General features: G+C 38.5%; 1 protein-coding gene across 1 annotated transcript; it reads left to right on the top strand.

The window, feature by feature from the left end:
- The first annotated feature begins 60 nt into the window (after nt 1-60).
- LOC113501407 (RAB11-binding protein RELCH-like) lies at nt 61-15,370 on the top strand. The gene is made up of 16 exons (XM_026882538.1): nt 61-448; nt 783-953; nt 1,508-1,668; nt 3,072-3,296; nt 3,509-3,828; nt 4,135-4,332; nt 4,561-4,723; nt 7,445-7,607; nt 8,324-8,695; nt 8,865-9,216; nt 9,579-9,863; nt 10,268-10,386; nt 11,228-11,384; nt 11,645-11,850; nt 12,542-12,668; nt 12,775-15,370. The coding sequence occupies exons 1-16, from the start codon at nt 220-222 to the stop codon at nt 13,004-13,006; spliced, it is 3,480 nt and encodes a 1,159-aa protein (XP_026738339.1). The 5' UTR covers nt 61-219; the 3' UTR covers nt 13,007-15,370.
- The last annotated feature ends 158 nt before the right edge of the window (nt 15,371-15,528 follow it).

Here is a 15,528-nt window from a genome sequence, read left to right as displayed (position 1 = left end):
AATTAATATACTCGTCACTGCCATGTTTAACCTATGTTTGGTCATGTCAGTATTGTCAGTGACTAAGTGAGTGACAGCAACTTGACGTCTTACTTTGTTATTTGTCAAACAGATTTTGTGGGATAAATATATAATTTTCCTATATTTTCAACCGTGAAAAAACCTTGAATAGGATAACAAAATAATACATGTGGCATGTAAATAGTCGCCTATTGCAATATGAACCCGTATAAGGATATAGAAGAAAGCTCTTTCGCTGCATCACCTCATTTAGCTTACGAGGACATAGCTACTAAATTATTGAAAGATCATTACTTCCTGACAGCCTTGGAGTTACATACAGAGCTGGTGGAGAGTGGCAGAGAACTTCCACAACTCAGAGAGTTCTTCTCCAATCCTGGAAATTTTGAGCAACATGTTTCTAGGGCATCAGAATTTTCCTCAATGCGTAAGTTTATACCAAATATTTTTATACTGAGAAGAGATTAAAAAACTTTAAATTTGTAATACACAAAAGAATCCAAGTTTACATAAAAGGCCTGCATATGAAGTGCATTAACTACAAATTAATTGTGATTAGGTATACTTTAAATTTTATTATTACTCTGCTTCAAGTATACTTAATTAAACAAAGTAATTAAATATTAGTAAAGTCCATAATTGTAACTTGTCTATGTAATGCATTATTGTCATAAATTTGATCAGCCATAACTGATTTACAATTAAATTAAAAACTTTGATGAATTTTCAAATGTTCACATAATAACAAATGTGTCTTGTAGATCGTACGCCTAGCCAGGCAACACTAGACTCCTTGGATACTGCCCGGTACTCTGAGGATGGTGGTGGTGATCGCGGAGGCAGTGGGGGAGATGTAGCTGTGCTAGAGTTTGAACTGCGGAAGGCTAGAGAAACCATCAACTCTTTAAGAGCAAATCTAACACAATTTGCAGGTAGGAGAAAACTTCAACATTATATTCTATAACAGTGTGCATGATAAGTATAATGTTACACTTTGTTATCTAACAGCTATAATGATATAGTATCTTCTTGCACTTCTGAGAATAAAAATCTTATATTTATTCACATAAGTGGATGGAAAAGTAGTACATATTTCCTGTTATGATATCACAGTGTAATGTGAACACTTATTTAGAATATTTCCCATGTATTTATGTCCAAAATATGCTGCAAGAAATTGTCTAGAGTCATCAAAATAAAAGTGATGATATGCCTTTCTGTATGAATGTTTCACTTGCTTACACACTGTTAATTATGTACTAATTAACATAAGTAGTACATCTGAATAAATATATTAAAAAAATGTGTTGTATAAGGTAAGTAACAATGTGCCTTTTTATAGTGATAAATACTTTCTAAAGCAGCATCAGCATTCAGTTTCAAGCAGAATTTTAGTTTCTTTTTAATAAGAAATTTTAACCCTTTGCACATTGTGGCACTTATAAGTTCAAGTTTTGTGATCTCTATTTATATTAAAACATTTCAGATGGAGAATCAACCATAGACAAGTCCTCAAAAGAGTTATTTGATCAGAGATCATTAAAACCTCATGAAAAGAGAGCATTGAACTTCCTTATTAATGAATATCTTCTCCTTCAAGACTACAAACTTACCTCCATAACATTTTCTGATGAAAACCCAGATCAGGTATGAATAATATTTATGTACCACACTAAACTAAACATGTACAACTAAACATTAAGGTGGAGAAGGTAGGATTAGTTTCATCATCTACTACTGGGCCCCAATTCTGCTATTTACAACGCTCGATGAATGAATGAAACTTGGCTTAAAATGACAATTTTCATATTCTCTTAAGCATTTTTCTATGCAATAATTGGAAATTCAGTGCGGGGCTTTATACTCAAGGTCAATACAATTGACTAGAGAATAGGAATAATTTCAAATTTAATCCAATTGCCATTTATTCATCCGCCATTGTAAAATAGCAGAATCGGGGACCTAGTGGCTTAATACAAAAATGTATTCCCGTTTTGTACCGAATTCGAAAAATACACAATAAAAACAAAAACCATTTTTATGCAAAATAACGGTAATTACGCGAAACCGCGGGTTATATCTGGTAATCATATAGAAGCATGTGGTTTCATTCTAACATATATTGTTACATGTTAAACATATATTAACATTTTAACATACACAATTAAGGTATAACTTGTTCATGATAAAGTAGGTTAGATGAAAATGTAGAATAATAATGTTTCTCTTTAATTAATACTGCCATATGAATATTCATGTTTATAAATAATGTTTATGTATTAAACAAAACTAGGTTACTTATCTTTGTTCTGTGCTAGTAATTATAATTAATCTGTTTATTAATTTATGTTTTTAAGCCCTACATGCATTGCGTGATTCAAGATTGTAAGATCATTATCTACTTTGATTGATATGAGTGAACTATGATTTTGTAATTGGGCAAATTAAAACATAACATATAGGTATTGGATTAAATTAAAAGAATTCTAGCTTCCGATGCGCATAACTTAAATTACTGAATATATTGCCTGATTCCTACAATATGAGGTATTGACACAATACAATCTGAGTATACGAGCCCGCACCGCTGGCCCGTCGTAATCGAACAGAATAAGCCATACCATGAACGATCATTCGTTGATGAACGGCATTGATTTTTAGGATTTAAATCCTTGTGTCGCGGGGGTTTCACAAACATTCCAGTCACATACACAAAGTCACCCAGCTTCAGGACAAATATTCGTGGATCACACAAAGGATTTTCCTACTCGGGGATCGAACCCGCGACACGTCACGCTCAGTAGGTTGTGCTTGGTGACCTCTACTCTACAACTCGGCTATCCGTGCAGTCAATTTGTGATGCGGATTCATAATCATTTATTTTATGAAAGTTTATTTACTACAAGTGTTTATTCACTCGTAGGTCGAGATCGAATTCCTCTTTATTAAAAATATAAATAATTATAAAAAAAACTTTACAATGGATTATAATTTAATGATGATCAAAAAATTCTACTCTGCTTTATTCTGTATGAAATTCCTTGTTACAGGAATTTGAAGACTGGGACGATGTCGGCCTCAACATGCCGCGTCCAGTTGGCCTGGTGTCTTTATTTAGAGGCAACACAAGTCATTTAAGTGTGCCCAAAGCAGATGCTTCCACAGAAACTGAGTGGCCATATGCAGAAGCGAATAGCCAGACAGAAATTGAAGAAGGCAATGTGTGTGTCAGTTGTCAGACATCTATTGAACATGAGACTGATTGGAGCCATGAGGTAAGTGAAGAGTTCATTTTTTTAATAGAAAAATACGTTTTGGAATTTTAATATCATTGTATTGTTCCTTTATTTTATGTAGACAAGCTATTGCCAATAAATAATGACTAGAACAATAAGTATAAATGATATAGGAAAAAAAATATTTATTAACAAAACAAAACATGTATTTTGAATAGTTTTACAAAATTATTTCTTAACGTCTTTTGCAGCTACTTATTCAAGCCGAAGAAATAGATTTATTGAAGCAAAAGGTCATTGCATTGGAGACTGAAAAACTTAACTTTCAAAAGCTATATGATGCTGCCATTGTCAGTCTGAATTCCCTTACAAGTCCTGCCTCTGACAACAAAGTGTTGGATCTCAATATACCTGAAGACAAACTACTTTCTGTACAGAGGGTAGAACAAAGCTTGGAGGCAAAGCCTATAACGTGTACTGCAGCTGAAAACCACTATGGCAGTGGGAACTCCACTCACAGTGCGACTCCAGAACAGTTTGAGATGATTGATAGTGACAAAAATAGTGCTATGTAAGTAGAAAAACATTGCGTGTATTCTTACGTTAAACTGGGCATTACAGTCATCGTACACGCGTAGACAGTGATGGCCGTCTAACAAAAGCTCTGTAAAGTCTCTGTCACCACTCACAGATGCCTTTAGTCGGTGCCCAGCCAGCGAGTTAAGTAAGTGATGAAAAATTGTTCGTGATTCTGCAGTTCGAAATATGAACCGAAGTTTGCAAAGGCTTCGTTCTCTATTTTGACATGATGGCGGTTTGTATTCTCTTTAGAGATGACATTTCATGATTTTTCCTAAGTTTTATATTCTTTTCACAGTACAAGAAAGGGTTCGAACATAAGTTCGTTCGAGGCGGGCGCGGTGGGTGAGGGCAGCGCTCGCGGCTCGCCGCTGCGCCGCGGCAGTGTCACTACGTTGGACGATACGCTCAGTATTAACGATGCCGGGGAGTGGACCCGCCTACACTACGATTATAATACAATAGAAACGAATAGCAAGGAGATGTGGATTGATAGGTGAGAGCCTTTTTTCAATTTTTAGTTTTTTATACCTTCCCTTTTTTCGTGACTTCAGCAGTATGAAGGCTAGCTAACTTCAACCCACAGCGCTAGCTGAATTTCCCATAAGTTTAGTGTGCGATAGATTTGCTGTTGACCATGACAATATAACCTAAAGTGTTTACTTTAAGCCTAATTACTTGCAATACTTGATTAACAAACACAGTATTTTCATTTCCTTTCTAGTGGCATACCAAACAGTCTCAAGGTGTCTATATTGAACTGGTGCTGCGAGACTCTGAATGTTAATGAGCCTCTCGCTAACGACCTCCTTGCTGAACTAGTGAGCAGCGATAAGCCCATCACTCTGCCTGGATTACTCACGCTCGTCGCTGATACTTTGCCGAGGGTGAGTTCTTTTAAGGATGGTTATTTAGTTATAGTCTTTAAGCCAGTAGTGGGATTATACAGGCTAGAGAAAAAAAAATAGATTTTAAATTGAGGAGGAAGCCATCAAAGGCTTGGGCGAAAACTCATGGTTCTGAAATATCACGCGCCTTTTTTTTTTTTGGTTAGGCGGGGGAATCCTCATGGACACCCACCTCCTCGGGGGAGGAAGTGGGTAGTGTCAGACTCTTACTGACTAAACCTTTACCGCCGTACAGCGTCCCCGTATTTAGTAGGTGCGCGGGCATGCATAGCATTTCAACCAGGGACCGGCCGGATACTCATTGAAAGGGTTTTTGAAGGGGTTTTTTTAAGCGCTTCAAGAAAAAACCCTATGACATATGTTACACCTTCGAACGGATTACTGTAACCCTGTTCCGAACAGGTTACCCTTTACTACCCTGTAACACTGTAACAGGGTAACCCACTCCAACCTAAGACAATGCAATATGCACTCTTTATCATAGACATTAGTTTGAAAATAGTATAACCACGAGCGCACGTGACATCTTACCGCCCAGCGGCGCCATTGTTGCATTTACCGAGCGACTTGTAAACATGGAATAAAAATCATTGTGGATATGATCTTACAGTTTAATTTTGCTTGTCGCACTTTTCAAACGTTGTGATATATATTTTTCGTGTCTATACTTGTAGACCAGGGTCGATAATTTTTAAAACCAAAAAAAAAATAGAAGGATGAAACCCATTAGAAAAGAAGGGGAATATTATAAAAATGAAAGGAAAAATAATTTACGGGTGATCTGAGGTCGGGAAGGGGGTGGGAGTGACGTTTGAAGAGTAAAAAACGGTTTTTATCGATTTCCGGCAAAAATAAAATTCGTATCGAAAAAAGTCAAATGGCAAAGTTCTAAAAGAAAAAGATCTAAAACTTTTGTGTTTACATTTTTTTCACATAACCTCAAAATTTATGTGAAAAATCTAAAAAACCAAGATTGTGGTTTTTTATTTTTATCTTTTACAAAAATTTATTTTTGTAACGAAATTTGGTGAAAACTTACTTTTTTGTGTCCCAAATACGCTGTAATTTATTTGATTAAAAATATTTATTTTTTTACCTTATTTTGAATTAATATAAAAAAAACACTCTAATTCACCCGTCAAATCTTCTCAGAAAATGCAAAAAATGAAAAAAAACTTGTATTCGATTTTTTTTTAAATTATTATAAATAATTTCATCTAAAAAAATTTGATCTCATTTTGTGTTCAATAGACCAATAATCGAGGAAGGTTTTAGGCTAGGTATATAAAATTACGCTGCAACTAATAGGAGCGAAGATTTAATGGAAAATGTGGCAAATACGGGGAAAAATATTAATCTTCGAGGGCTTTCGTTCAAAAATTCCTAACTTATATCTTCTAACCACGCGGACGAAGTCGCGGGCAACAGGTAGTTACCTATATGACGTTTCGCGCGTAGGTAGTTTGTCCGAGTCGGCGATAGAAGAAAATCAGCTGTAGTCTTAGTAAAGCAATGAGGGGCCGCTAGGGTGCAAGTATGCAGCTCAAGTTTAGTGGGTAATTCAGGGTAACACGAATAAAAGCCTTTCGTGAAGGTAACCACTTCAAAGGGTTAAGTTATTGAAGGGGTTAACCCCTTCACGTGGTTACCATAATGAAGGTGTTAACCATTTCGCTGGGTTTCGAGGATGTAACTCGAACAAAAGGTAACACTGCGATATGAGTTACCCCGTGTACGGGTTACCCTGTCAAACGGCTTAACTCTAAAGTGGGGTTGTCCGGTCCCTGATTTCAACACGCACCGACTGCGGGGCACCGTCGGCTAATAGATGCCGACGGCTTCCTTCGTTTCGGAGGCCGACATGTAGAGAGCGTTGGCCTCCCCACCTGGTACTAGGACCACATCCACTGCACAAAATGTGGTCCCCCGTCGGGGTCCTATAAACAGACGACAAACACCCCCGTGCATGTCGCCTAGGGCCTTAGTTAGGGCGGGAGAGCGCGCTCATGCGCTGCTCTGCGCCGACCCATCCGACGTCTTCGTATTTGAGGCGCGTTCGGGTCGTCTTCCCTCGCGCGCTCCGCTGCCTCCTTCTGGGACATAACGATCTCGCAGAAGAAGGACAACGCGTCCCACGCTGTGCGTCTGCTGAGGGTAGCAGCGACTACAGCTGACAGCAAGGCGACATCGACGCCTCCCAGCGCCAAGGTGAGCTCGGCGCGAGGATCCGCAAAGAAAAAAAAAATCACGCGCCTGCCATCTTTCTTCTGATTATTTTCGAGGCAGAATAATACAAACCGACGCGACTACAGCCGATTGCACCGTTGCTAACAATTCTCGCGCGACTCTCTCGCCAAGTAGATCCTACTCTACTTTTCAGAATTATCATACAGAAGCCAACTGCGATGCCCCGGTACATGTTAAAGCACGGGTTGCCGATTGGTAGAGGTCATCATGTCGCTAAGCGCATAGCGTAATTTGTCGCAGGTGCGATCCGATAAGGTCCGATAGGATAAGCATTGGTGTGGGTGTCTTTGTACATGTGACTTGATTGTATGTGAAGCCCAAACACAAAATAAGGACTAAATTCCTTGATGTAGAAGTCAGTTTTTACTAAATAAGAAATAGGCAATTTTATTGTGGGTTAAGGGGTCGCGCTCTTTCAGTATAAAACTGAGGTTAGTTGTATGTGCGTGTCAGATCCTGCCGCACACGCTGGTGGCGCGGCGCAGCGAGGCGGCGGCGCTGGTGGCGGGCGCGGCGGCGCTGCTGCCGGCCGGCCCGCGCCGCGCCCGCGCGCTGCACGCGCTGCTCACGCTTGTCAAGCGCCCCGACCCGCCCGACACGCGCGCCATCTGCGAGGGTAAGCACAGCCTGGCGGTACATCCTTCCCCTAACAAAAACAAACTCATTTATACAAATTGGGTTCTTAACCAGCACGTTTTAAAGGTCAAATTACATTGGACAACACCCAGTTTCGTCCACCCTTCACTGCTTCTTAAATAATAACAATTCACACTAATATTATAAATGCGAAAGTATTTATATCGGTCTGTCCGTCTGCCTATATATCTGTCAATCTGTCTGTCTTTTTTTCACGACAAAACTGCTGATCTGATTGTAATTAAATTTGGAGTACAGATATTCTAGAGCTTGAGAAAGGACAGGCTAATTTTAACTGAAAAAAAAGGTGGTTAGGAGGGCTCATGGGAGTTCAAAGTTTTTTTATGAAAAAAAATTGAAATGGCTTATAGCTTTGGCACTTGGTTTAAATATTGCTTATTTAAAATAATGAAATATGTGCCCAGTGGTTTTGGGTATTTTGATTTTAAAGGGAATATTGAGGGTAGAATGACAACGCTTCAATTCATCCTGGCATTCCCACGGAAACGGGAAACACCGCGCTCTGTAAACTGACGTGGATGGAGTCGCGGGAAACAGCTTGTACATAATATAATGCCTGCCTTGTGCTGTGTACTCTTAAACAATGCTTCATAAATACCAAATATTTAGTCCTCGACAGCAGAAAAAAAAATCTGTATTAAAAACTGTCTGGTAAACTAAATTATTATTTTTCAGCAACCTGCTTGGTAGTGAAGTGGGGTGGTAGCGGCGAAGTATTGTCATCAATAGCAGAGCTAATGGCGTCTCGATCGGTAGAGCGCCGCGTACTGGCCAGTCAAGTCTGCATGGCCATCGCGCCATACGTGCCTATCGAGCTATGCACATCACTACTACTGAGTCTAGTCGTCCTCATGTGCGAGTCGAACGAACTAGAAATCCGAACGTTAGGACTCAAGTCTGCTTGTCTCATCTGTCCAGTAGCTGAACATAAGTACAACCAGCTCGAAAGTCTCATGTTCAACTTCTTAAAGGACCCAGTTGATAAGTGTGTGAAGGATACTGTAAATATATTCGTTCCTGTGCTCGCCAGGAGTGCTTTGATTGCAGGTAAATTTTTAATGATTATTTTTAAGTAATTCTCTTCATTTCCTGTACGTAAGATGGTTGCTATTGTTTAAGCGAGAAGGCAGATAAGGCTCTCACTTCTACAACTGGAACAGACCCTGTCATAAAGTCATCTTGTCATAAATGTCATTGCAATAATCTCTTGTTCCAGGTAAATTCTCAACCGACTTATGCAGTCGCATAATGTCGAATTTAACAAAAGCGAGCGAGGAAAACGAATGGAAGACTGTGCTGTTGTATTTAGAGGTTATGCGGGTTTTAGTGTTAGCGAAGCTGGCCTACGTAGTTAATGTACAAATAGTGAGGGATGTGACCCACAATAACTGTGATATGCAAACTGTTAATTTACAAGAGGTGCCTCTTGAGGAGCAAGAGTATTTTATAGATCTCCAGTGTTATGTTGAAACTAATGTCGACGCGAAGGTGTTGTTAGTGACTATGAATAATTTAATTAAGGAGAAACCTGACGTCAGATGGGCGGAGTTAAGTTGGTATATAAGCACGTAAGTTTTTTCTTCTTTATATAATGCATTGATTATCATCTGCATCATAGACACCAAGCAAAATTTCCTTAAGTTTCATGCTGTCTTTGACAAATGGAGTGTTGAGATAAATAGACTAGTCCCATAGTAAGGGATTTAATCCTTGTGTCGCGGGAGGCATTCGTGGAACACACAAACGCTCGTCCTACGCGGGAATCAAACTCGCAACACGTCTCCTGAGCTCGGTTACCCGTTGATGTATTACTTTAGAATTTCAATTAGCAGTGAGTCTATGTTAAATACGAAGGGATATCTATACATTGCGTAAAATTCACGCTTTTTACCGTAAGGTAAATATTTAATATAAAAACATTATTTTTCAGAGTTAAACAAATTATAGAAGTGATAACAAACTGCAAGGTTCTAAACCACACGGCGATTTACGAACTTCTTATATCACTAGTAAACAGTTATGTTGAGAATTTCGGCCCTACCTTCACTCTTCACATATTAAAGCCTATATTTACTGAAATTGTAACCGAATTAGAACACAAAATGGAGAAACTGCATTCTGTGAATGCGGAAAGTGTGATACTTGTTGGAATTTATTTGGTAATTATTTTACCTGCATTGGAAGACAAGATACAACACGGAGAATTTTTACAAAAGTAAGTCATAACATTATTTATTTATTAATTACTAGCTTTTCGCCCGCAGCTTCGCCCGCGTCGAGGTCGGCGTTTCCAAGAGAACTCTTCAAAAGTCCGGAATAAAAACTATCCTATGTTCTTTCTCAAGGACAACTCTATCTCTGTACCAAATTTCATTAAAATCAGTTCATTGGTTTAGACTTGAAAGCGTAACAGACAGACAGACAGAGTTACTTTCGCATTTATAATATTAGTAGGGATAGCGAATTTGAAAGTGCCCTTTAGTCCAATAACAAGAATGCTTGATAACGCCTACAAATGAATACATAGTTTCCAGTAGTTCCATTAACTCTTAAACATCTCTTATTCCTATTTTATTAGTTATTTAATATTGATACAAGTTTTTTTTCTGCTTAATTTAGATGGATAATGTACAGCAGCATACGAGGATTACCAGTCAAAATATTCTCTGTACCGCTAAAGTGGGTTGCGGAACACACACAAGACTCCCTAGATTTCTATTTACAACATCTAAGAGAATGTAAGTAAATACCTTTTTTATAAGTAAATAAAAGCATCCCCTTCCCCTTTCCGAGATTCATAAACGCGATTGAATCAAACACGAGGATTTTTGGTTTGTCTTAAACCATTTGACGGGCCTAATCTTCTCGTAGTGACCCTGACCGGAGGAGGTCCGAGGTGTACCGGAGGTCTGGCTTCGGTTAACTTAACACCCAGGAAAAATGTTTGCGTGATGAGCACGATCATTCGTTCTGTATCTGGGTGTAATTTATGTGTATTATGTATGTATTTAGAAGATATATTTAAGTATATGCTTATCAGGAGTCAACTACTCATAAGACATGCTTTTCTTAGTTTGTGGCTAGATGGCGTTGTGGAATATTAATATTTTTTACTGCGCAAATGATCAAACGGTTAATGGTTTTAGAGCTCTCTATCTTTAGAATTTCGTTTTAATTTAGGCTGCTTAGTTTTAAAGCTCTGCGATTAGTTGAAAATCCTGTTAAAGTTATCACAAATTATCGCCCCACTTGGTTTTTATGACGCAATAACTTCATTGTTCTTTTTAACTACCGTTCCGAACGGCCAGCTAACGTGCATAACTGAGCTTTATGAGTCTTAGTGAGGACTGAGCTAAGTTAACACATTTGTTAAAATTAATTGAGGTTGCAGAGTTATAGAATCCCGCGCATGTTTGAATGCTGAATACGAAACGGAAAATACCGATTAACTGTCTTTTTTACTGACTTCGAGCATTTTCTGTCAGATACCTACCTACCAGCTAAAAACTCGTTTGTACAATTTAAGCTGCCAAACTCATACTAAATCCCAGGGATTTAAGGTCCATTTTTCTTTGACAGTCGCGGCGAGCAGTTGTGAGAGTCCAAGCGGTAGTACGGTGAGGGTGTACATTGCTAGCCTTATAACGGAGCTGTCGAATGCGACAGAGCTCAGTGAGAAGTGTATTGAAAGACAAATGCTGCCCGCTGTTATGGCCTTGCTGCACGACGAGGATGTGTAAGTTAGAAATTAATTAATAAGTATTGTAAAGTAGTATAATGTGTAAAGATTGATTTTTGTAGTCGATGGATATCGTGGTATGAAGTAGCTTAGTGCCTTTCTTGGGATCTAAATTACTTGCCAACTTTTATAAAATCGCATTTCAGTATTCATAAAATTTTAATATATTTTTGCTTACATTCAAATCTCATGCACCACAGACAGATGCAGACCACATTTAATAAGCACGCTGCTACTACTGCGTATCTTTGACACAGATCTGTCCGCGAAGAAGCGATATCGTCGTGGGGCAGCGTGACCCGGTCGTGCGTGATCCGCGCGCTGGCGTGCGAGGCGCAGTGCTGGGCGCCCGTGGAGGACATGCTGGCGGCCGCGCCCGCGCCGCGCGAGGCCGCGCGCACCGCCGAGGCGCTCGCGCTGCTCGTGCTGCCCACGGTGGACAACCACGCCGTCTCCGAGAAAGGTGAGAGGATACTAAGTACCGGAAAACGGGGTAAATAGAATTTCAAGGGGTGAATAGAAAATAGTGTTTTTAGGGGGTTGCATGAATATTTTCACAATTAAACATCAAACTATTTCAATATTAAACACTTAACACAATTACTTCATGAAATGCTTGAGAATTTTCGTATAATCTTTATATTTTGTCTTGTTAAACGTCCAAATTGTAATCAAAATTTCTATCCACCTAAAAAAAACGTCTATTTGCCCCGTTTTACTGGACTTGTTCACGATGGTACGCGCGGGCGCGGTAACGGGTGCGACCTCGCGAAGACGTAGCGGGTTCGCGTTTACATTGGCCGCCAAGCGTTTGAGTGGGTGTGACGCGCTAAAGTTTCTAGCGAGAAGTTCAAACTGGTTGATCAAGAAATAGGTACATTGCGACACGCAAGTATTTTTAGGTGGACTAAGGCGGTAACAGAAAGGTGGCCAAGACAAGGCAAAAGAAGCGTCGGTCGTCCGGGAGCAAGATGGGTCGATGACATAGTAAAGGTCTCGGGTCGAGTCTGGATGATGCAGGCACAGGACCGTAGAAATTGGCACAAGAAAAGGGAGGTCTATGCCCAGCAGAGGGAAGACAAAGGCTGTGGATGATGATGATGAAATGTTTTTAGATTATGTTGTCCGATAATGTGTATATTTTTGTATTGTAGCGGTGTCGCTACTGTGCACGCTGTCCCGGGCGTGCGTGTCGCGCGAGGGCCTGGCGGCGCTCACGCCCGGCCTGCAGCTCGCCGTGCATCACTGCCGACACCATCCTGCCTTACTGCCAGCACTCAGGTGAGACATCATCTGGAGCATGTGCAATTCTTCTTTGAACTTCTACTTATCGAAGAAGTTTCGCCATCCAATATTCCAGTTAATTTACAAAACATTATCTAATCAGGAAACTCGAAGAAGCCGTTCAAGTACCGCCACTATCTCAGTACAAGGCAGCAATAGAAGCGCTCATTCACAACGTAGCGGGCCCAGCCTCCAACAGTGACGTCACGAGGGAGCCCCCTCCACGCCCCAACACCAACCTGCAAGCCGCGCAAGAGGTTGGCAGGAGGGTCACGCAAATGTTCCAGCAAAAGACAAACATGAACCTGCAAAACATATTCAAGAAAAAAACTTAACGTTCAAATAGGATCAACAGGCCAAATTATCAGCGACGGTTATTGAAGGTAAAACGTGGAACAAGTTTTTGAAATCACAAAATTAATCCTCATTAGCCATTTATTATAACTGTTTTTGACGTTTACTTTTGAAGTCCTAAATGGAGAATTTTGAATGTCAGTAATAACAATTACCTGAAGAATTAAAATACGTCTTCCTCATTTTGTTGTTAAATGTTATTAACAAACCACACAGCATAAGACCAGTCTTGGATGTTAAACATTTTCTCTGACTAGTACAAAATTGTGTGGAAGCATTGTGAACGATGTTTATTTAACGCTGAATTATTAGAAACTATTTGTTGGTACGACACTCCATTACCAAGGGTCTGTAGTTGCTGCATTGGTGATTGCACACAGTTAACGTTTTCGCAGGTAGACTGGTTCTATAGAAATAAATAATGTATTGGTAGATTGTACCTGACACAACACACTAATATGTCCACATTTGCGTTTTGCCTTATAGTAGACAGCACAAGGTAGATCGAAAGATATTAATAAAATGTAGCATCTTTTAAATTATAGAAACAAATCCATTCCTCTATTAATTAGTATATAAAATAGGAAAAAATAGGAGAGAAATTCGTTATTTCCATGCCAAACTTCTTAATACATAATACTCTATTTTCTTCTACAAAAATGTTACCAGTTTAAAAAAAGGTTTGCTGTTTTTCGCAAGCCAAATTCAGCAATGATATTTTTAACTATTTTCTCTAATGCATGACAATTTAAAACTCTCTGGAATCCACAGTATTTTTTGGAAAGTTTATGTTTACTGCAGAGATAACTAAGTCAAATAACGATCGAAATTATACATTCCTAATGATATTAACATAAATAACGGTTATTAATTTATTAAAGAGTAATATTTAAGCGTGCAACTCAATGCTTAATAATTTCACTTAACAATTGAAAAAAATAACAGATTTTTTCATTAAATAACAGAGGAAAATATCATATCCAATTTGTTGGATTGAAATTGATGGCACGTTTTTATTGAACTCTTAAAACAATTACTTAATTATAATTTTAGTATTCGATTTAGTTTAGGATAGTACAAATTAGTGCAATATACAACTCGTTATGACATTTTCTTTAAATATTTATAAATTTAACTCTATGTACTTAATATCAAATATGTATGAAATCATTCGTGCCTCCCGGGTGTCAGTGCAAAGTAAGAAAATACTCTTTTATGTAATCTCATCTTGGTGCAGAATATGAACTCACTTAGAGAACATGAATAATTCCACAAATTCCAATAATTCTGTAGAACAAAGTTATGGGAATAATCTGCACACTTAATAATGAGTTCTCAAAACAAGACTGTGGCCTCTGTCAAAGCGAGATGCCGCAACCGTCTATGTAGCGTGCCTCCTCGCTCTCATAATTTCAACAGACTTGCTTTGAAATCTCATAGTAAAGGTGCTGATTACAATGATTAAATTAAAAAAAAACAGTTACCCCAAGGTGCTTTCTGAAATAGATGATATAAAGATAAATTGATCCGATGGTATAAAGAAATAGAGGCGATTTTCTATAGCTAAAGTTCACTAACATTTCTGTTATTTATTATGAAAATACGATGTTACTAAACATGTACTTAGGAAGCTTTACTCAGCGTAGTTGGTTACATAGATGTGAGCTTAATTTATTTAAAACAATACTCTCTACCATAAAACTTTAAACTAAACCAGCTTTATTAAAATATCGACAGTAGATAAAATAATATATTATAACTCAACCATGAATATGTGAAAAAAATCGCCGCACGAAGTAAAACAATGCTCGACTTGCTTGTTAAACCGTCTTGTACATAAAATCTAAATGAATACTTGAAATCTATTTGTTATAGTCACTTTATAGTTAGTCCTCTAGTATGTTACATACTTGTTGAATCTCAAGCGTAAGTGTTCCTTACTCTATTACGATGAAGTAAGCTATCGGCAGACATTGGGAATGATATAGCTAGGCCATACTTAGTGTGAAATCAAACTTGTAAAATTAAAGACTTTTACACCGTGTAGCTCCATATTTTTTGTTAGAAAGGGATGTGTATTTTGTGGAAGCTTGATAGCGCACTACATGGCGCAGAATAGTGTCTTTCTGTAACAACCCAGAGCCTATTTACATTCTTGCGGCTATACCCAATGTCTGGACCCGTCTCTAGGTAGGTATATGTTGTATGTTACACACTATCACATTCTTAGTCGATGAGATTGGTAACAAAGTGCTTTGTATAAACACGTCAGTGATTGGCACATAAACATTATTGGAGGTTGTGTTAACATAAAAATTATGAAATATATAAATTTTATTTTACAATATTGTCTATTATTTTGCTACCAAACCCCTTTTTCTGTAGTCCTGACTAAAGAGCCTCTTATTGTGCACAAAGCAACAGAACCGACCGTTTCGATTTATTGATTTCTCGGCATTTCGAGTTTAAGTAGGTCAGTATTGGTGACAAGTAAAGTGCTTGA

Source organism: Trichoplusia ni, chromosome 15 (assembly GCF_003590095.1).
Source record: "Trichoplusia ni isolate ovarian cell line Hi5 chromosome 15, tn1, whole genome shotgun sequence".
Classification (NCBI taxonomy): Eukaryota; Metazoa; Arthropoda; class Insecta; order Lepidoptera; family Noctuidae; genus Trichoplusia; species Trichoplusia ni.
This window is presented reverse-complemented; position numbering and strand designations above follow the sequence as displayed.

Excerpts from the sequence above, each read along its gene's own strand:
- LOC113501407 (XM_026882538.1), top strand. The coding sequence starts at position 220 with ATGAACCCGTATAAGGATATAGAAGAAAGCTCTTTCGCTGCATCACCT. Across the intron at positions 4,333-4,560 it reads AAGGAGATGTGGATTGATAG|TGGCATACCAAACAGTCTCA; the intron begins GTGAGAGCCTTT and ends TTTCCTTTCTAG. Across the intron at positions 12,669-12,774 it reads GCCTTACTGCCAGCACTCAG|GAAACTCGAAGAAGCCGTTC; the intron begins GTGAGACATCAT and ends TTATCTAATCAG.